The sequence below is a fragment of the Pelecanus crispus genome, chromosome 4 (assembly GCF_030463565.1).
Source record: "Pelecanus crispus isolate bPelCri1 chromosome 4, bPelCri1.pri, whole genome shotgun sequence".
Taxonomy (NCBI): domain Eukaryota; kingdom Metazoa; phylum Chordata; class Aves; order Pelecaniformes; family Pelecanidae; genus Pelecanus; species Pelecanus crispus.
The window spans coordinates 56,394,896-56,418,314 of record NC_134646.1 but is presented as its reverse complement, the minus strand read 5'-3'; the positions used below and the strand labels follow the sequence as shown (position 1 = coordinate 56,418,314).

Genomic DNA, 23,419 nt, shown 5'->3' with positions numbered 1-23,419 from the left:
AATGAAAAGCCAGTTTGAAACACTTAAGGCAGGCAGTGCCTCTAAATTTGGTAACTCTAGTCCTAGAGTCACCTAAATTACCCCAAAACATTTTCACTTTTTTTTTTTTTTTTTTAATCCCTAATTTAGACTAAAAGTATCAACTGGAAATTAGAAGAGACCATTGTATTATAAGGGAGAAGTTTCTCTGTTTTTTCTTTCTTTTTCTTCCTCTCCCTAGCCACGCCCCCCCCCACACACATATTGGATAGATGAAAAACGGTAAGGCTTAGTAGATAGGTTAACAATTATTTTATTAGGTTATAATACATACAACTTAAGAAATGCTTTAAAAAAATTTATGTTGGAGTCCATTCCAATTCTGGGTCAGGTCAGGAAAAAAAACCAATGCTGACGTATTAAATAATATTCTATAATTCAACAATAGATTAACTTCAGTAATTTAGCAGACATGGTTAAATACTCTTAAATATGCATATATACAATTGTGCAGCCTTAAAAAAAAGTCCTTTACTTCCTATCTTCTCCTCCCAAAGCCATGTGCCCTGTGAACACAGTACTGGCCTCTAAGCTTTCAGTCTCTCACTCGGACTTAAAATATTTGAAGAGGAATGTTACAATAGTGGAAATCGCAGCAACCCTGTCTTTCTAAACTCTTTATGAGAGGAGATGCCCAACAGGCAAAATTACCATCGAGCCTCTCCATAAATAGCAGCTTCCTTAATATCCAGTTCTAGGTTAAATTATTGCTTATGCATTTTCTGCCTGAAATGGATTTTTAACATAGTCCAAAATACTGGTTTTTAAGTTTGCCTTCTTGAAAGATAATATCCTTTCAGTGACTTATTTACCATCACTGCTTTGTACATTTAACAAGTTTCTCCTAAGCACATACAAACTGATGCAATTCTCTGCAAATTCTTTTAAAGCAACATGAATTACACAGGACAAATTTAGCACACAACATTTAGGCACTGTTTTGTAGTTTATTGTTCTCTTTAAAATTTATGTTTGGAATTAGTTTTGTATTCTGATTACTGTACTCAGTCTTTTAAGGTAACAAGAATCCGAGTTACGCTTTTCAAATCAGGAACTGCTCTGCATTCCTTGTTATCTCACCAAACCAAAGAGCTCATTGACATTATTAACAAGTAGGTACACTGCATATCCTAACAAGTTAGAAAGCCTGTTGCAAGCACAGAAGGATCAGAGATAAACATTTAGACTGGATGAGTGAGGTATTTGTATTGGGACAATTAAATCAGTTTAAACAAAGAGCCACTAAAAATATCAGTTATATTGCATCAGGATATCTGACTTCTTGAAAAATTTCTAAACGTGATTTTAAAAATGGATTCACAAACCTAGAACACTGTAACAGAAAAAAAAAGATCTTCAGCTAGCCACCAAGTCCAGTTTTCAACACAAGGCAAAGTAACTTTCAATGATGAAGTTATAAATGGTGGGGGGTAAGCATGTTTCAATAAACATTATAAAGTCTACTATCTGCCCTCCAAAAGTGAGCATTTGTTAATGGTTCCCTTTTGCATAAAAGCTACAACTAACTACAAAAGTCTCTCTTACTTACCTGAACTTAAATTATCCTAACTGGATCCTACTCCCAGGCCTTAGATATACTGTCACATGACAGGAGCTGTCTGGACAAGTCAAGAATTTTCTTTGGAAACAATTAGCCATGCATTACAGGCTCCAGCGTAGGAAAAGACCGTTCTGTACTCGCTGTGCCGCTCTCATCAGCAATTCTGTTTTGGTATGGATATTTTAAACTAAGAGATGCCGAGTTCAGAAGGAAGCTTACCTCAAAATCTGCATGATAGCAGAACTGTCTATCAATTAGGGCATAGCCAAAATAAATTAACAACACACTTGTTAAAATTTAAAAAAAAAGTAATAGAAATTAAGACAGTCTACGTAATTACTGAAATGGATTGCTAGCTTTTACTTAACTTTCATTATTCAATACCATTTCATTCAGTTCAAAATTCTTTTCCACACTCAGAGAATTCCAAACCTAATCCCCAAGTTCAACCTTTTGGGTGTTGCTTCTCCTAATTCCTACGTTGCATCTTTTACCTCACTAAATCTTTACTAATGGTCTGTTGTATTCTGAGGAGTCAAGCATTTATGTATCTTTTTTCAAGAAAATAAATTGTAATGAAATATTAATGAGCTAAATTAAGCAGAAGAATTTTTTAAAAGGACATCTTCCATGAAAACAATAACATGTAGTTTATAAAGAGGTATTACCCAGGTGTCATGTGGTAGAGACACACACCAGCAAAAGTGTCAACATACGAAGTTTCATGCAAGGATTAATTTCTTTTAAAATTTTCAAAAAAGTCTCTAATTCAGCCCATGCTGACTGAAACACCAGTGTGCAAAAAGATGACGTTCAAAAACTAATGAAGTGCAAAATCCTGTTACCAACAAAACAACCCAAATGGATATCTAACTAATGAAGAATAAATGCATGATGTTTTCAGCAGTGAAATTTTTTGCTTCTAGAGTACTTGTCCCCTTGAAATGTTTCCACCTCTTTAAGAAGAATAATGATACTGTTTTCTCATTGCAGCAGTATCCCCTAATTCACCCAGCCTACAGAGAGAACTTTACAAAGAATAAACACAGGAATTAAGAAGGTAGCACCATTAGAAATAATCATTCTATCCAAATCAGCAAAAAAATGCCATTTATCCTTATCTAACGTACTTTGACATTCAGCAGCCTAATAATACAGGGTGAAGGGAGCTCTCATAGCTGTATATTGATAACATTCATAATGGTCATGCATATTACAAGCATAAGTTTTCTAGGGTGCCATTTGCAAAGTAAGCCTTCATGCAGATAAGCATTCAGCTCATTAACTCCATTTTCATATTTCCTATTAGTCCCTGAGAAGTTAATATTTCTACCTACAATATGGCTATTAAAGGCATTATAACGATCACACACTTAGCTGTTTGTGATGGAAATGCAATGTGGCTTTAGGGAGGAGAAGCACAGAAATTACAGCACATTAGCGGTGATTAATACAGATCTTATTTCTAAAATGCTTTCTTTTCATAAGCAAGGTTGCTGAAGAGCAACATAAATGATTTTAGTCACGGATAGAAAACTAGCCAGTGCCACTTACCCTTAATAAGTTCCTACTATGAATCCAAGACATTTGGGGCTCTGAGACCTCTCTAATTGAGCATTTCCTTTACATAAAATCATCTGGATTTTGACCTAATGTAGGGTCATCATGATCCTTCTTTTAATTACTCAACAGCAGTGCTGGGAGAACTTAAAAGAACCAGGGATTTTCTTTGCTTAACAAGTCTTTTGCCTCTTCAATTAGAGTGATCTCTTTAAATTGTTCAGAATTCAAATGGGGTTTTTTGGTCGACAATTTGCATTATTGCCAGCTGCTCAAAAACCATAAGCTAGGGCTCCAAAAACAAGGGGACCGATTTAAAATTAAGACTTTGGGGTGGGGGGTGGAGGGAAGGGAATAAAGACAAGTTCTTTTTCTTTGCCTTCTGGCTTCTGAGCAGTTACAGATTGCATTTTAAAGCTCTTCCCTACAATATTCAGGGCTAAATAATGACTTGTAAGGGAAAAAAAAAAAAATGAAAACTGACTTTTAAGTAAGCACATATCTCAGAGATAGAGTATTACATTTAAACACCGTGGTCTTGAGATTCACAAAAAAGTATCATTTAACAAATTGATTTAGAGATTATAAATTATATCTGTGTACTGTAAAAACATTTTACAATCTACTCTGTTTTGAGTATTGCAGGAATTTTGGATTTGCACACATAGTTTATTAAAATGACTTACTGAGCTATTACAAAAAAATTACTGACACTGTGTAACCTATCTCCATAAACATTTTAATTTCTGGTGAAGTTTGCCAATCCCAGTATAAACTTCAGATCATAGCTATTTAACAACAGATGAGCTCTATAAAATTCTTCATGTAGGGTCACACAGAAAGCCTTTCTCCCTCAGGCCTTATTTCTATCTATCACTCAAAGATTAAAAGTAATTTATTTCAATTATATTACAGTAAGAAAGAAATCTTTATTGGCCAGTTAAAGGCCACTATATCTAAAACTAATAATTAGCTTTCACAGGGAGTCACTGATGCCTTTACCAATAGTTTTTCAGGCTAAAGGTGAAACAGACATAATTAGCATCATCTGTTAAATGATGAATCTCAAGTGGGTACCTAACTCTTACTATTCAAGGAAATTGGAAATAGATAAGATTATTTGTAGGAATCGCCGAGTTGCAAGAAGCTGAACAACTCAGTACAATGTAATACCTATTTTAGCGAAGAGTAGGCTATGTCCTGGAAGTCCTACTACAGCTTCTGTCCTGCTCAAACTGTTGCAACTTCATTCTTTGCCAATTGGACAAAAAAAGGTAATATATGTCTTCTCACCAGCACACAAAATAAACAGACTGAATATTTTAGAAACAACATCAAAGGAAAATCCTGATGACTGCTGCAGGCATTGAATAGTTGAGTAGAGTTCCTGCCATGTCCAATTTCTGTCATTGTAATTAATGAATCAAAAGCAATTGTATGAAAATGTTTTATAACATTCTGACTAGGTGAGTCTATTACCTCATCGGGGGAGTAATACTGTTGAGCAAAACTCATCCATATATGTACACAGTTTCTCGAGTTTCCTGGTTGTATTTTAAGTCAGAGACATTGTGTTAATAAAATATCAGAAATGCTCCAAGAGTCAATTAGTCTGGCCTCCTTACTAACGGATTTAACTTTTTATTTGCTGAGAGCTCTACTTTGGACCCCTATACTAGAATTCTTAGAGAAAGTCATAGTTAAAATACAGAAATGCCTACTAACCAAGTAGGTGACTGCAGAGGCACCTAAAAGTAGACAAGATCTTAACCAGCACTACCACTCATGTGGAAGCTTTACTTACGAGATACTCTCTGTAAACCTGTAAGCCACACTCTATTCACTGCACTGGTTTCAGCACACATTGCGCTCAGATTAGCTTTACTGTAGGTAGGTTTGGGTGCTGCTGGCAAGGTAGTTGTGGTGTCACAGGACGTAATATGGAAAGTTTGGGTAGTAAACTAAGGCAAATAGCTCACACTGAATGCGGTGCTGTTATGAACATATCATGAGCCATATCCAACCTATCCCTCCACACTAATGAACTACCAGTGAAAAACTGCATCCATGACACAAACCTATCTATACAGACAACTGAGAATTTTGAGAATAAAATCTAGGCCTTGTATGATTCAATATTAATTTTATTGAAAACTGACAGTTGAAGAAATCAACATGTATTTCTGGTCATCAGTATTTATTACCAGTTATCATTTCTGTTCAATTCCAACCTTTCCCCTGCACCTCCAACCTCCACAACCTCAGCTGCCATCAATGTTAGGCTTCTGGCCTCCCTCACAGGCTGAAACTGGTCTGAGATTATAACTAATACTTCTGGGTGAGAGGAGGAGTGCTGCAGACCCAGATTTGTACTAAGAGGCTGAAACTGATTTTTAAAAAATTATAACCAGTTACTTTGGAGAGAAAGTTGTGGGACCCAGAAGACTGAGGCAGCACAAAACTGGTATTTGTTAATGAAAAATCATATTCCATCAAGTCAAAGAAAAATGCTTGTAGGCTTCTATGAAAAGCATAGCTGAGCTATTTTCAAAGTAAACAGCAGGAATCCACAGACAAAAGCTGACCAAAGGATGAGTTTTGGGAACAGATACAGAAGGCTTAGATTTAAGAAAACTTAAAACTTTCTAGACCACTCCCACTATCAACAATTTGGGAATATAATACTCACTAGAGAATAGTTTACAGAGAATAAATATTTTGAAGACATAGAAAAATAGTTCACAGCATCAAGGTACCTGTAATATATTACCTTGAAATAAAACTTGTATTTAAAAGATTAAAAAGAGAAGATTATTCTTGTAGTGGTATCAACTTTTCATTCATACAAATATTAAGCAGACTATATCTGGTTTTTCATATATTCACATTATTGCTTCCTACCACAACCGTACAAGGAACATATTCTTAACTTACATTAATGTTCATGTACAGTAATTTTAGATAACTAAAGCAAGTTTAAAAATATGATTGAGTTGCAATTACAAAAAAAAAAAGAACTATGTGTGAAGATATGTACAACTAAGATAAGTAGAAGAAATTAAATACAACTGGCCTGACCCAAGCATACATCATATATCCAGTTAAAAAAAGTCTTATATTTGTGCAGAAGCTTTGTAAACCAAAATGAGCAGAAGCAAGGGTGCAATAAATAATTATCTAACACATTTAAACTTACACTGTTGCCCAGTGTACCCTGCTTTGATTATTTTCAATACACGGCATCTGTATTTGCACCTGGAACTGCACTGTTCAAGACTTCAATAACTTTTTTCTGCTTATGTGGCTTTAAAACAAACAAAAAAAACAACCCTGAAAGGTCCTGTTGGACAATAAGTTTTAGTAAAACAAGTTCTTCTGCACCCTTGTGTACAGAGTCTGGTAAACAGTAGGAATAAAGCTGATACATGGCATTAGCCTGAATTAAACCAGCTATATTATAAACTGTAATACTAATATATTTTTGTGATCTTGAGTTCTACAAACCAGATGCATGCAATTCTCTCAGCGAATTTTCTAGTCTGAGTAAAATAATTCCATTTTGCTGCCTTTTTTGTTTTAACCCTTAAATTAGAACTTTTTCAGAACCAGCTGACAGGACTTCTTCAGGAAAAGCACAGAGATTTCTGCTAATGCAATAAGATTTGGGTTCCAAAAAGCACAGTTTCAAAAATAACTTCTTTTGTTGGAAGAGGCTAGCCAATATCCCAAAAAGAAATAAAAATATTTACAATTGACTAGTCACTGACAAAAGTTTAGGAAGAACTTAGAAGGTACTTCAGCATGTAAATCAACAATTAAAAGGACTTACACAAGGTACAGTCAATCAGTTGTGTCATTCTGGGATAAAAAAAATACCTGCTCACTTGTATACCATTTTCAGCTGTGTATTTATAGTAATATATATGTACACACACACGCGCACACATATAAAAGACTCTTTGAAAATCAAGATACATTAATAAACGAAAGTAGTAAAAGTAACAATAACTTAAGTAGTAGTTAACATTTGTGTGAAATGACTTTGCAAGTTTGACCCAATGCACTTAGAACATGCTCTTATTTTAAAAAAAAAAAAAAACACAAACAACAAAAAAACAAACAAAAAAAGAATGAAAACACCACAAGATTCTGTAGAACCAATGTTATGTCACCACCAGGAGAGCACCAAGCAAGGCACCATTGGAAAGACAACATACTTGAATAAGTCTCTATAAATAAATCAAATGCTAGTCTGGTCGAAAAATCGGTGTCTTTGGTAAAAATTCTATAAGGATGACCTGTAGAAAAAGGAAACAAATATATATTAAATGGAAGATGGCAGCAATCCTATTATCTATCGCAATGATAATTCACATGCATGCTTTTTTTCCAAGTACATCAAGTTGTGATGACAATCAAAGATCACTGTGCTTTTGTTAGGTAGGAGACCATCAGAAAAGTCGTGTTTGATGTAATTGGTTTGGGGTAGAAAACCAGAACTCTTAACGAATCAAATTCAATTGGAAAAGTTTGCCTACCAATACCTAACACATCTAGACAAACTGAAATAAGCTACTACATAATTATTCTTGAACATAATTCATTTACTTTGTTAGGAAAAAAAAATTATGAAAGAGATAAACATATTAATTAAAAAAAAAAACCAGAAGGCACAACGTATGCAAAATTATTTTCAATTACACATGCAATTCCCTTTACTTCAAAATTGTTTCCACTTAATATAGGATTCTAAATCATGCTTATAGTTCAAAACTTGTATAGAAAGGTATATCAACCTTTGCAAAGTTCCCACATCTAACAAATCTGCAAGTAGTTAACAAGAAACTTGGCTAATGCTTTTGCATGATTATTTTTATGGTCCCAATTCAAATTTAAACTATGTGTTTCTGAGCTATGTACACATGGTAGGGTACACTCCAGAATACAATCCAAGTATCTCTCCTACTTTAAACAGAAAGCTTAAAGGAAATGTTCGCTTGTGCTTTTTCTTTCTTCAGAGAGACAGTCATAATACAGCAACATGATTGTCTTAATAAACAAATAAATGTATCTGGTAACATAACTAAGGATTTTATTTACTTGTAAGGGGAGCTTGCCTTTCTAAGAAGTTAAAAAAGAATTTCTAAATGTTTTTGGTTGTAAAGGAGAACAGAACTTGGCTGCTTAGAGAGTAAAGACTTCTATCTCTGATAGCATACTGAACATCAGAAAAGAATTAAGTCTCTGATTTTATTTCTAAGGCAAACACCTTCGAAATAATGAATATCAAAATCAGGTCTATAAGTTTATTTTTAGAGATATTCAGACTTATTTTCAGAAGCGATGCAAACTGCTCAAAATCCATTGATCACTGACATGAGTCAACCACTGAATGCTTCAGCAATACCAGGGTTTCTGATATTCAGGCAAGATTTCAGAAAGGGAGCAAGAAGTAAAGCTGGAACACTGTGTTTATGCCGAAGGTGTAAGACTATCTTGTCTTTATTTAATTTATTAATTATTTAATTTAGCATCCACAACAGTGGATTTAGAAGCTCAAGCTGGCAAAGCACCAAATTTTGGGTACAAGAGTCTAATTTAAAACATCTGTTTTGAAAAAAAGAAATTGAGGATAAGTGTTTATTATTTAAAGTGAAATCATTAATACAACATTAAGGGCAGTTTTTAAGAGACTAGCAAATCAGTTCACTGAAAATGAGAAAAAGGTACAGAGAAATTTTGTAAAAATTTTCTCGTTAAATATATCCAGAGATAATACATTAGACATTTCACAAATTGAAAATAAAATCTTCGCTCTTTATTCTGTAAAACTATATGCCCGTACTTACATATTATTAACGTAAACAGGTCAACTTATTTTAAATTGTATTTAGTAGAATGAATCTTCACCTGTAAATGTTGCTGGGCCATAGTATTTACAAACTACCATCATATGTGTTTTTTTCAACTGAATCTGCAAAACATTGGATGTGACAATGTTTTCCTGTAGAAAACCAAAACTTTCAGTGAAATAAAAACCCCTTAATTTAGGTAAAGCTCAAACCTACTTTCTGAAATTTGCTTTTTTCCATTTTCAGTCACATCTCGTACATCTAAACCAAAACATTTTGTAGAATAGATGTTATAAAAAGTCTACTTATTCAGTGAACTGAATAGAGCGATTCTATAAAAAAAGCACTTTAAAGATCTTATGTTTCAGGCTAGAAATAAGATCTAATGTAGAAACAGGAACAATGGGAAGACTAAAATAAAAAGATTCTTTTAATATAATTTCCAACTATTTAATCACTTCTAAAATTTTTATATGCAAGACAGCTTTGCTGCTTCAAAGAACAAAGTACTATGTAACGAAAGATCACAGATAAGTTAGAACTAATACAGCAGATACTTCTCAAAGGCTAATCTTTATTTTTAAGAAGTTAACCCTTCCTATCGCCTACTTCCTAGAGCATTAAAAGAAATTATGCAAATTCTAATGTTTCTTACATTTTAGCAGCTTAATTTCATCCTATTCTATGTACCTCCAAGATATTTTGAAAATGGAAATAAAAACAGCACCAAAAAAGAGCAAGAAGGTTGCAAGCTAAACAAACTGCAATCCCACATTGGACATCATTCATTTTAAACCGCATATAACCTCTCACTGTATATTTCCAAGAAGGGCTTATGGAGTCTCAGCTAAAGACTGAATTAAGTGAAAACTCCAGAGACTGACTTAAAAATATTTTAGTGACACCAATTGGAGATAAAGATACTTTCAAGACAGTTGAGGTAAGGGGCAGTTAAAATCTAAAAAGGCTAAAGGTTTCTTAAGCTCCAACAGCTTAGTTGAAAGGTCTTCTTCCATACTTTTAGACTTGATTAGCATTATATAAAACAGCCATATCTGACTTGCTGCGTAACCAAAGTTGTGGTTATTCTTTATACAGCATCTAAAATTTCACACTCCATCAGCACATGTTCAAGCTATTTTATCTTGGCAATTAATTTATTATTTTTCAGAACACAGTGAAGCCTTGTTTTCAAGTCATTCATAACTTTATAAATCAGTCCTGCACATGAAACCATGCATCTGTGAACCGTAGAAAATCCTTGCACTCAGGCGATTAAGCTCCTGACACCTTTACTGATTAATAATCATGAAAAGAATAAGATCAGAAGCAAAATAAATGATCATTTAATAGAGAAACTCACAAAACAGCCCTTTAACTTACATATTCCATCATGTTATTCGTTTCACATTTCCTTTTGCTTAGTCTCCAATGCAAGCACAGCTAGACAAGGAGGAAAGAAAAAGAAGAAAAATGAGCTGTATTTTATTGCAGCACACAGACTAGCCCATTTGTCCACCTTTCATATTTTTCGTTCAACAAAAGCATCTGTTTCCATACTGTGCAATTCAAACTCCAACAGTAAGAAGCTGCTCCCTGCGGCACTCACCTTGTGGTATAACCTATTGTTTTCCCATTCTAATAACTTCTCAATCGATCTTCGTGTCTGGAAGACAAATGAGAAAGAATTTTACTCTTGACTGGTTTTAGAAAAACTTTGTTTTGCAGCTGCTTTGTGTGAAAAGGAGAGAGGTACAGGACAGTGACTGAGTACAGGGTGGTCTGTAGTACTATCAAAACTTCTCTGGTATTAAATAGTAACCAGAACAGAACCAACTTCTTATGACACCCAAATAACTATCTTCAACCATTTTGGAACAAAAACTGTTCATACATATGCTTTCCGGTTCTTGTAGCAGTTATAACTTTAAAATCACAGAAATTCTGAAGTGATCTAAATATAAAAGCAGGAACACTGCTCCCCCAGTATCAGTGGTCTAAATGCACTGCTTCTAAGAACGTCGGCATCTAAACCAACAAATGTCGCCAACTATTTTGCAGTGCTGTAGGTCAAGTACAAATATGCAATACTCTAGACAAAAGAGAAATTTTTGTTACTTGTATATCCAGATTTTAGAGACTGAGAACCAAATGCAGAGAGTTACAGTAAATTGCACAAATGAACATTACTAAATATGTGATTTGTATAAAGAGCAAACCTAGTATTTAGGATTCTAAAGCAAAGTTTTACTGCCTATGTTGTCCAGACTTGACAGTTCAGATAGAGAATCCTGAAAGCTGTTCTGCACAGCTTTTTAAGATTACGCATGCTAGTATTAAAGGACATTCTGTGCTGTGAAGTTTCACAGCATTTTGAATATAATTATTCAGTTATATTTACATTTGAGAAATACATTCTGACATTTATGGTCATTTGACTGCCAGAGCATATACTGCTTATCTCTAAATGGGATTTGCTACTGACTATGAATAAAAAGAGGATAATTCATGGTGCCAGGTGTTAAGATGAGACCAACAGAGCTGCAGGTGCAAAAGGACGGAGCAATGACAAGGATCAAATACAACTTAGTGCAGCTGCAGCTTCCTTACAAGGCAGAGAGGGGTGAGGGGAAGGCATGAGAAAGCATCTTGCTGTTATTACTACAAAATACAAGTACTGTAAATGAACCTTAACAAATCAAACTAAGTGCTGTCATGAGAAACAAGAATGTCAGAGTAAAATAAAAATTAGACAACAAATTATTCATTTCCCACCAAATATTAACATCTTGGTTTTCAAACATCTTCAAACAGACTAGTTTAATACCAAAGCAGTTGTGGGGAAACACATCTAAGCATGTACTATGGTCACATGATTAAAAATTAGATCATTGCTATCTATGAGTAATTATGCTGAATTTTTATTACATTTAAAAAGCACAAGTCAAGGAATTATCAGAAGGTGGATGTGCCAGTGACTAATTCATCACATCAATTGGGAACTGAGTATTTTTGGGGTTATTGTTATTATTATGTTTTTAAAGACAGTGCCCTTTAACAATAATCAGTAGACCTCACTTGTTTCTTTGTAAAGATAGCCTTTTAGAGTCTGCTCTCCTTTTAAATGAAAATAGGGCAGCAGTTATGGTCACACTTTTGTTAATTTAGTTGCCAGTCAGCTCCAAATCAAAAGAAAATAAGGCTGCAGAGTGTAATTAACATTCAGTTCAGTCGTTTTGTCCCTTGTCTAGCCCCCAAGCTTTGTTAAAATTGCCATCTGAATGCTGAAGGCTGTAGGGAAATCGATTTGATTCTAATCGCACCATGAAAAGAACATGATCTAACTGCTTTCAGCCCTCCGTAAATCTGTACTAGGTCTTTAGCACAATGCAACTTCCAATTTAAAAAGCACTGAATGTCTCGTCAATGACTTTGTGAAGAAAAAAGAACAAGGAGCAGACATAAAAATTCCAATAGTTGTTTAAGCATTAAAGTTCATTTGCATCACAGCAAACCTGAAAAGGGCTGACCTCTCAAACCGCCTCTCAGGTCTATGAAGTTGTAGCCTTGACAAGCTCACATTGACAGAGCTCATTGACTCTGAAAGGCTACTCTATCAATGGTGAAAAATGGCAATAGGTTCTACTCTGAGCAGGCATCTGCCTGCCCACCCGCTGCTAAACCAATGGCAAAACTGATTCAAAACCTGAATCTACCTTGTAATCTTCCTTTCCAGGACCTTTTAATAATAGATTAAGATCACTATACAATTTAATTTCATTGTTTGCCCCAAAGAGTGTGAAAAACATCCAAGCTTTTCAAATTCCAATAAAATTACATATATATTACAATACATACACATAAATAAGGAATTGATAGGTAGTTATGTACTATTAATTGGTTTATTTAAATAAAAAGCCAGCTTAAAGTCATTTGACTAGCGTGAGATAAAAAACACATGCCGCCTCAAGACCATGGTTATTTATGTTCCCAGAGCCTTAATACAATCTTTCCTGTAGTATAATTTGGAATAGTCATAACTCCCAAATCACGCCATATTATCAATACAGAAATGTTAATGAAAGTTAGACTGTAAAATATTTCTGCCAACCTCAGAGTGTGGAATAAGAAGAAATGAATTAAACAGCATCACACAATTCACTATAGTAAGTTTTCTTCCTACTTGACAGGTGAAAAAAAGCACTTGCACGTGCAGCTTAATTAATCACTGCTCTTGACATCTCAATGATTTACAGTGAGGAGCAGGTGAGGATATACAAAACCAGAAAGGAACACTTGATTTGAGTGTAGCATTTCCAGCACACTAGGATGACAAGCTTATATTTTCTATCAATGGTGTACAGAAAAACCCATACAGCAAATTATTTGTTAGCTGCAACAAAAGCGCAAATTAAGTGGAAGAGAGACTTGCTTATTAGGAAGATTTAATACTATCCAGCTTCTAAAATTTTTTTCCTAAAAAACCGCGTCCAATATTTGAGCAAAGCTAAAACTGCAATTCAAATACACTTTTTAGCATACCAATAAGAAAGTGTGCTTTGTAACACACCCTGTGAAAAAAGCAGATAGTCTTTAACGTTATCCGCAGAATTTTGTGAAAGACCTCTTCAATCAACTATCTAGATGCAATGTTTAATGAAACATTCCTGTAAAATAACTGATTCTTTAAAGATACTCATGTTTGACAGTGTCTTTTGAAAAATCAAACTACCAAAAAAGCCCAACTCCGAATACACTTTCACCAATGCTTACTGCTCCCAATTAAGTAAAATAAAGTTTTGCCCTTAAACATGGAAGAAAAAATAATAGGAAGACTAAGTATGAACTTTTCATGCAGAAACAAGGCAGCATGGAATACAAATACTGTGTTACCTGTATTACCAACTACAAGACCTTTCTGTTATGTCTTTGCAGCGTCTAGTGAAGGTAGCTTACAATTCCAGATGCAGTTACGATCTGGACTGGGAGGCTGTGCAGCCACTGGGCCCCCTTCTTGCAGTGCATGACCTGGAACATGCACGCTACACTAAACAGTACTAGTGAATGGGCCAAAGCCCCCTCAGCTCCTGCTGTAAATCAGTGAATGACTGGTACAATATTAAACAAAAGGATCTTACATGACTCCCAAAATGGTGCTAATTTGAGTACCTCCCTTTGTCTTTATTTAAGTGGGGAAACAACATGGACAGTAACAACATGATTCTCCACTATCAATTTTATTCATAGTTGTCTGGGAAGAACAGAAGACTCTCCCACTACATGCATTTGATCTTTGACTTCTCATCTGAAAATTCCAAATGTACATAAATGTAGTGCAACATTAATCCAATAAATAGCACGTGGGGATTTTCAAATTCCTTCATATCAAACTTTGCCACAACCAAGCATTAATAATTTTGAATATTGCCCGAAAAAAATACATTTTATGCTCAGATTTCAAAATACAAAGAGACCAATTTAAGCAGATTTTTGTTGATTCTCATATGGCCAGAATTTGTATTAATACCCCACAGAAGAAAGGCAAAGGATCCTATCAGAGGTCTGAACTATACCATCTCTGCGCAAAGAAATGATGGAAGCAGGAATTTCTGTTCGTTCTCCAAAGATATGCCTGACTACAAAATTCATACCCAAGTAGTTTAGTTACCAGCACAAACAATGAAATATGAAGTTAGAAGATAACCAAGCCACACAACAGTATGCTCACTTTCAAGATGCCAGAACATCCCCCAAGTCAATTTTGAGGCCCATATTGGCGCCACAAAAATGTCAAAGCTGTACTCACAACATGCATAACTGAATTACATATATCTTTATCTGTGCTGAGAAAGTCCCCACCTTGAACACCATATTATAAATAAACCCTTTAGAAACTGTAGACTCACAACTCCCATCTTACTGAGGAATTCTCTATTTGTGAAGGGCAAAGATGATGAAGGTGAAACCTGAGTTGATTTCAGATACTGACATCCCGGAATACCTGCTTAAGGACGTACAGTAGCTTGAAAAGGTGTCTGTTCAACCACATAGGTGTATCTTGCATCATCTTTCCTATTAGTAGCTAGGATATTTCTTACTAGAGACTATTGTAAGGGTAGTCATCCCAGAAGCCACTATAGCATCCATACAAGAAAGTCATTGAAACCCATACTACGTGGATTGAAGAATATGTGGAAATAAATGTAGCATTCTGGTGCTTTTTGTATGATCTTGAAATAACTGCTTTGTCCAACCAGATTACTACTGCTGCATCTTGTCTTACCTTACCAATGATTCTGGGCAGAAGGCGAGCCCAGACCACAGCACAGATCAAAGCTCCTGATCAGGCAAAGAGAAATATCACCACCAGAATTTGGAAGCAGAAGAACTGACAACATCAAGTTGACCTCAGGAAACTACCCATTCTAAAATATAGCCTGGAGGATATTGTCCCATATCCTCACACGATCCATAAACTGACCTAATTTGTACAGGTCTGAACCCTGGGTTGGTACATCACAAAGAGATTAATTTAAAGCTTAATGAATCAAATCAGATCAACTGATTTCCAGAAAGGTCTCTTCCACGACATTGTCTGCAGATATAAAGAAGAGAGCAGTGTTATTTCACATTACTGCATGTAACAGTTTTTAATATCTAAGCCAAAGATGATTCCTCAGAGACTCTGGTTACCTTGATCCTCAAACTCCTATACTGTTTAAGAAAGCACTAAAGCCATGAAGTATGTGGAGAATGGAGAAGGTGTACAGAAACATACACACCGTGAACATTATCCAGGAGTACAATGGAGAACATCTTGTAGTATTACCACCAATGTATTAACTGATACATACAGGATGAGTATTTTCCAAAGTAATTTTGGTCTGCAGTAGAAACATGTGGCAGAGAGAAATTATCAAGGAAAGTTCCTTCAAGTTGATTACAAAAGTCTTATATAAATTTCCTCTCAAATATAGACAATCCAAAAGACTCAAGATGCTAACTTGGTATTTTAGCTGTTCTATAAGAGCTAAGTCACCAAGTAAGTCTAGCTAGCTACTTCCTGCAATGAGGTGACAGCGACTAGTGCCAACCATTGTGGAAACTTCATACTATGGAGAAGCCTTGTAGAAGAAGTGGTCTTGACCTTGGCAAGAAATTCCCTTGAGAAGGCCTAATTGAGATGTGGAAAAACACGTTTCACAGGCAGACAGATGTTGAACTAAGCCACGAAGTATCAGGATTATAACTAACATTGTTACTTGGATTTGTAAATAGATTTGTAACTCTTATTCTATGATTAAATTCTATCTCTGATTCTCTGTCATTATAAGGAAACAAAAACCATGAAGCTCCGTTCCCTCCAAGCAAATTATTCAAATCTGGCCATGACAATCTAAAGCATCCAACCTCCCGCTCAAGGACATTCTGACAGAAAGAGCCACAGAAAATGAACACGTAAGATGGAATTGACTGTAACAGGGATGAAAATAGGACTGAATCTCCACCAAATAACTCATCTGGTGTCATCCACTGTAGGAAATTATAAACAGAACGTGGATGAAAATTCCACCTTCATCTTCTCTTTTCAGGTTACTTTGGGTCTTCGTCATTTATTTCCAAAATATCCAGTAGTATGCTATGGAACATAGTTCAAGGCCAGTGCAGGTGAAGAAACTAAAGAATCTCAGGTTACATCTCTATTAGGAAATGAAACTGCACCCAGAAGCATTCCCATTCACTTGAAGGCAGCTGGCAGGGAAGAGCTTCCATCTACATCAGTAAGTTTTCATAACCTCCGAACCACTCGGAGTGCCTGGAGCATTCTGAAAATGCCTAGGAATTGTTACACAATACAGACCAGAACCTGCCAGGGACCTCTCTAAGAGTACAAATTATAAAGCACCAATTCTTAGGAACACTCCCAGGTTTAATTTATTAGTAAGTAGGAAGCCTCTGAATCCTGCTGTTAGGAGTGTCTAAGGGCAGGGGCCAAGAATGGAAGAGAAGCTACATGGCCAGGAAGACTGAAAGGCAGCCCAGCTTAACAAAGTAACTCTAGAAGGCCCTGCAAAATCCAGTGCTTCACTAGTGTGCACGCTGAAGGGAATGACCTCTCCAAAAGGGACAGCCTCTACAGTGCCTTGCCCATCTAGGACTGAACAAGAAAATTACAGAAGCCCAAGCAGGTCGATCCTGTAGCTAGTTAACCAATTTAGAAAAAATAAATCTGGCTACTTAAAAAAAAATATTTTCCATCATCATCATAATTTCAGCAATTTATTCCAAAATTCAGCAAAAAATTGTTTTTACGGGGAACAAAATGAAAAGTGCCTAGTCACTTCCCACTTTACATGTATGTTTGGTACAGCCGAAGACTTATCAATTCCTTCAGTCTTCTCTTTTGTAGAACTGCCCTCCTCATTGCCCCACTGTTTTGTCAGCAGTCATGTTTCTTGAACTCCTTTTTTTTGTTAAATAACAAGTTATTTTATTTATACATAGTGCTTGAGTTACTGAGAGTGCTCCACTTACACAGAAAATAACGTTTTACCCTGGTTTGTTTAATAAAGTGAAAAAGTTAATACATCCCAGAGCAAGACCACTTCCAGAAAAAGCAAGGGAAGAGGCACAGAAGTGTCACTACCTCACACCTGCCAGCAGCCCATTCTAGTTTTATGTTTGTTTTACAGTAATACAGTCTAACAAGTTTCTGTTCAGTGAAGTGCTTTCTACTTATTTTAATCATATGAATTTCAAATAATTTTACATTCTAATTCTTCCCTCAGTGTTTGCATATGCTCCCGATTTGGCATCATCTACAAGTTGCTAAATACAGAATCCTAAAAATGACACTTCCTAACCTGATTTCCAAATCTGACAACCAGTTAGACAATTTTTAGCATGGCCATGGTCTTTCAAAATAGCTCTATGCAAATTGCAGCTAGTTCCCATTTGTTATTTTGAGAAACATGTCAAATTGGACATGAAAAGCAATACAAAAAGCAGTATTAAAACCAAACCACTGCATGATCTATGGCTCCCTCTAGAAACCTTAGCCATCACAATGTAAAAGGCGCTATAACATGGAAGTGTTAATCCTACATGTATTATTTTGAATAATATTAGAAGGTTCAGAGATCTAATTACAAATGCAATTAGATTTTAAATAGCTTTTAGAATATTCACTATAGAAACCAAAGATATATGCTGCATTTAGGATTAATAAAAAACCTATTATTAAGAATACATTAAATTACAAATTTAACTTTAGAATACATATTTCTGAAATATTAAAGGATTTTAATTTGACCTATAAAGAAACAAACTAATATTTTGTGATTTACTTATATTTGTAAGTATTCTTCATGCCAATCTTCTTGCCCTGCCCACCTCAAGCAGGTTTGCAAATTAAAAGACATGGCAGAACTATCTGCTCCCACACCCTGTTATGTACCAACTCATTTCTTTACCCTTTAGGAAAGCACATGAAAACCTGATAAACCTTTACAGGGTGCTCTGAAAGAAATAAAATCTGATTTCAGAGATAGAAAAAAACCAATAATCACAGAGCTATACACACGATGATTTCACATTTACAGTATTCTACAAGCTTTACCACTTTAAGTTCAGTATGTGGCAGACTTAGTGACTTCTGACAAAAATTATAGTGAACAATTTTTAAAGAAAAATACACCAGATCTGAATCTTCTGATTCTTTTAAAGTTTTCATTTCATAGCTAACACTAAAAAAAAAAAAAAAATTATTTTAAAGACCTCTGAATATATTTGAAGACAATGGTCAAGAATGTATATTTGATACTTTGATACATACAAGCTCTACTTTAAAAAAGTTTTACTAAGCCAACTAGAGCCAATATAGAGATCACGTGTTCTGGTTAGGAAAAACATAGTAAGTACATTACAGTTTTAAAGATTCTTCCAAACTGAATTACAATGTAAATTGTCACAACAGAGACTTCAAAAACAATGCACCTTCCATCTTATGTAATTGCCTTAAGGAACTGCTTGGAAAAGTATTATGGTATTAGAGTATCTCCAGTGCCAAGTCCCTGGCAGATAGACACAGGAGAAAAATACGTATTTTCTTCTGTTTTGAAAAATAAATGTAATGTATTCATAGCTTCAATGAACTGAGCTAATTTATTTTAACATCAGTATCACCCACTGACAAGCAAGACTACTGTATTTAAGAAAATTCATTCCAGCTCCTCCACCACATATTTAATTTAATCAATACTTTGGAGTTGTAATTAGCTTATGTTTATACAGCACTCTGAAGATGTAAACTGCTATGTAAGTGACAACTAATGATGAGGCTTAAGCAGCATTCATCAGCTTTGTGTGAATTCACAAACAAACAAGTAGCTCTTGAAAGTATTAGTACAGATCGCTATTAAATATCTCATTCTGTTCATTTTAAGAGATTGCCCATGAACCTTCCAAAACATGCAATTTACATGTACAATACCAGCTTTTAAGAAATCTAGCAGTACTGCAATTCCATCATAGCTTTCATTGTTACCATTTCTGTTGAAATTATTTATCCTATTTACACATTGGAAAGTACAGCATTTAGTTAATACTGAAAATGAGTGCCAATTCATTTGAAAAAGTGGCTTCAAATGGGTACCTCAGCCTGTAGTGCTTTTTGAATTATAATTCACTATGTCATTCTTTTTTTTTGAAGAACAATAACTTAAAGACTTAATGTTCATTTGTACAATCTGGAACTTGTCCCAGAAAGGATGGTACAATCTATGAGTAAAACTGCTGAAGATCATTGAAGATCTAGATCTGCAAACGAGGGACTGTATTTCCTGTCATTTTCTTGCAGCTTTTATTCATTAAAATCGAATCAAGACCACATGAAAGGAGAGAGGCAATAAGATATTGAATCAAATTAAACATTTATTCTACTGGTGAAGAGAAGCAGGCTTTTTCTCAAATATCTCAATGCAAAAGAAGAAAGAAAACAATACTGTACAAAGACTTCCAAAACTAGCACTGAACAAAGCACTGAAAAGAAAAATACAGTGAAGGGAAAGCTTTCATTCCATGGAAATGCATTAAAGTGATATAATTAACAATTAAGCTTACAAACGTCTGTGACTTAATAAATTCCTAGTTTGAAGCACCTGCTGATTTAAGACGACAAACCCATAACTTATTTTTCACTGCACAAAAATAAGCATATATTGCCATTACACACAAACTTTCAATAACTGTCTAATTTCAAAAATCATATTTACATTTGTGATAACATTCCCACATTCAAATTAAAAAAGTCAATGAAAGGCAGTACAAATACAGAGAAAGATTAAGAGAATTATTGTAACTTCACAAACTCTGAAGCTGCAGCTTTCATTTTGTCTAAATGAACCTTAAAAAAAGCTTCTCTGAAAAAGAGCTGCAAAGTATACCAGCAAGTTAAGACCATGGCAGATTGATTCAGCCTCATTAAAACAGGCATTTCTTAATCGGTCATTCTGAGAAAAAATACTCTTCTGTATTAAAAGTAAGCAACTGTATAGTTGAAACTGTTGTTTCATTTAATAAAATCCTTAACTTGAGAAACTCTCCGACTTGTTAGCTCACTCAAAACAAATTTGTTAGTCTTCTATTTTCAGTAGGAAAGGGCAAAGATGAAGGCTGGTATATTTTCATTGTGCAATTAAAACATGTTCTACACAAATTTCAGTTCTACATGGGAACACTCCCATCCTGCTTTCAGAAATCAAGCTCTCTAATGATATGGTCTTAGTCTTTTGTGATCACTGCAGCAAAGGATGTAACCCAGGCCAGTTCTAAGTAACTGTCCTTTCACTAGGAATCTCTTAGGACAGGGCTGAAGTAGCAAAGCTCTCTAAGCAACACTTCTCAGACAAGTGCAGGTACTGTAAAATAAGTAACCTTTTATTTATTGTTCATTTGTTATAACTTTTATATTATGAGTGTCAGTGGGAAAGAATCCATTATATCCAAAAGTCGAAGGGAAGAAACAGGCACACATCATCCTGGATCCCTGTTTCCTCAAGAAGTGAATCCTGGCTGTTATAACTATACCTATGGCTGGAGTCTGGCCAGCAAAAGGAGATCTGAAGAAGTCAAAGCATGGAAGATCATTTGATCAACACAACCCTCTCCCAAGACACAGTAAAGTCAGAGACGAGCAGTACAAGAGTTCAAATGTAAGCGATTACTTCACATTTAATACATTAGTCTGCTATGTATCAGCAAAACTGTGGTACTAGTAGCAAACCAAAATAGTCTATGGATTTAAACTTTTTTTTAGTGGAAGAATATGAAGTTGCTTCTTGTCACAGTTCTATTGGAAACTACTGAGCAAGTTACAGACTGGAACCTAGATGAACCAGTTGTATTTACAACTGCTGTCAATTTGCTGAGCGGCTCCAGGTAATTCACATCATGCACTCTCACTTTCCCCACTTCTCGGAAAATACATACAATTACTTTTCCTGCACTTGTCATAGCACTTGACATAAACTGATGGAAAGTCCTGCGTAAAAGAAAAATCTTACAAGCTTGTGGATGCAATTCAGTACTGAGATCTTAAAGGGTACAAAACTTGTAATTCCAGGTAAGAAGGATTTAAAGGATTAAATCACTTTGTACTTTCCTGATCTGGGTCTACCAAGACATAAAGTTGAATCTATTCAAGCAACTCAAGTGGCAGTACCTTTTCACTGCTTTTCTGTGAGTAGTAGCCCCGACTAGAATCATTACAAATTCTTCTGCTTGTTTCCTGTACTAGAATTTGCAAATATGTCCTTGAAAATATTCCACAGCTTTCCTCCTTACCTCCTCTACCAGAAAAAAAGTCTTTCGCAGCCAGGTCCAGGATTAAGAGTTATAGTTTGGGAAAGCGTTCTTGTCCCTTTCAGTTTGCCTTTAAGAACATGAGTTAATTATACTCTCCAGATACCCAGCCGACACCAAGTTCTGGGTTCTCTGTCTGACAGACAACCCTCTAAGCAGACATCTATTTGCTGAGCTGCTGACACAGTCAAATGATGTTGTCGCAAGACCTGAAGTCTTCAGATTGACTTAAATGATTTTCATTCCGGAGGAATAATCAAACTGCCTAAACACAGTGGCACAAGATACTGTGTTTAGGCAGCTGAGTCCTAACTTCAATTTCACTAACGCTGGACATCCAAGCTTGAGCCAGTCACCCAATCTTAAGTGCAGGAAAAGGTGTGAAGGTCCTTAAATGTCTCCTGGTACCAGCTTTAACAGGAAAAACGCAACATTTACTGACAGTCTGGGCCATACCTCTAGGATGACTTCCAGAACTTCAACCCCAAGTTTCTGTCCTTGCTCCTGCTGTTCACTCTCTTTCTGAGACTCTTCTGTCCTTATGCAGTCTGTATGTTACAGCAACAATTACACCACTAACCTTTCCAGCCTCCTCTGAACAGCATATCCATGGGGTTGGGTTTTGTTTTGTTGGTTTTTTTTTTTTTTCCAGATTCATCCTTTTGGAAGGGAGCTTAGCTTAACTCCTATCCCATGCAAGACGGAAGCAATCTGTTGCGGAATGTTGTTGATGGAAGCAAACTGTTGCGTCACCAGGTTCCCACATAGAACCTCCTTCCTCAGCTTCAAACTCTGTTTTCTTGCCCCAGATGCTACAAGCCTTTGCCTTTTTTCTGACTTTGTTTATCAATGTATACAAAGTTGATAATTTCTGACTTCTGGTAATAGATTAACAGACCCTAGTTTAGAAGATGAGGGTTTGGGGCATCAGCCCCTACCATGTTACATCCTGCTATCATTTCCTGCTACAATAGCACATTATGTGAGAAAAATGGGTCAAACTAAAGAGCACCAGAAGCTTTCTCCTTTAGAAGTTAAACACAGACAGTAGCAATGCAAGCTTCCCTTGGGTTTGTAATGAACATAGCGAGGCCTAGAACAGTAAAGGTAGTCTTCTCTGCAAGCTGGTTAAGTCACCAACTTACCTGCTGAAGCAATCAGCAAATTCTAATTTCTTATAACAGACTTTCAGGATGTGGATATACAATCATGCTACAGGACACTTACTAGTTTGTGAGATCTTAAAGACAGAAAACCTAGGATTTGATATAATTCACAGACACCAACATTTTATTCTTTTTTCTCCATGGACTCCAACATTGCCAGGAGACTTTTCTACCTTCTTTTGTATACAATTAAAACTAGCCTTAAGTAATCTCTCAAAGGGACTAAGCATCAAGATCTTAACACAGAAAGTTAGACAATACAAAAATGTATACAGGTTTTCTTATGATCAGTGTTCATCCTATAAATGTTTTTTTAGAATGCCTTGATTTACTGACCCTGTAAAACAAGGACTTTGATAAAGAAAATCAGGATGATGTTC

General features: G+C 35.4%; 1 protein-coding gene across 1 annotated transcript in view; it reads right to left on the bottom strand.

Annotated features, from left to right (window-relative positions):
- Positions 1–295: 295 nt before the first annotated feature.
- The window catches only part of CHIC2 (cysteine rich hydrophobic domain 2), a 31,508-nt gene continuing 8,384 nt past the window's right edge, over positions 296–23,419 (bottom strand). The window contains exons 4-6 of the mRNA XM_075709042.1: positions 10,622–10,678; positions 10,396–10,455; positions 296–7,458 (exon numbers count right to left, since the gene is read on the bottom strand). Of these exons, the coding sequence (XP_075565157.1) occupies positions 7,408–7,458; positions 10,396–10,455; positions 10,622–10,678 (168 nt within the window). The 3' untranslated portion in view covers positions 296–7,407. The remainder of the gene's footprint in view (positions 7,459–10,395; positions 10,456–10,621; positions 10,679–23,419) is intronic.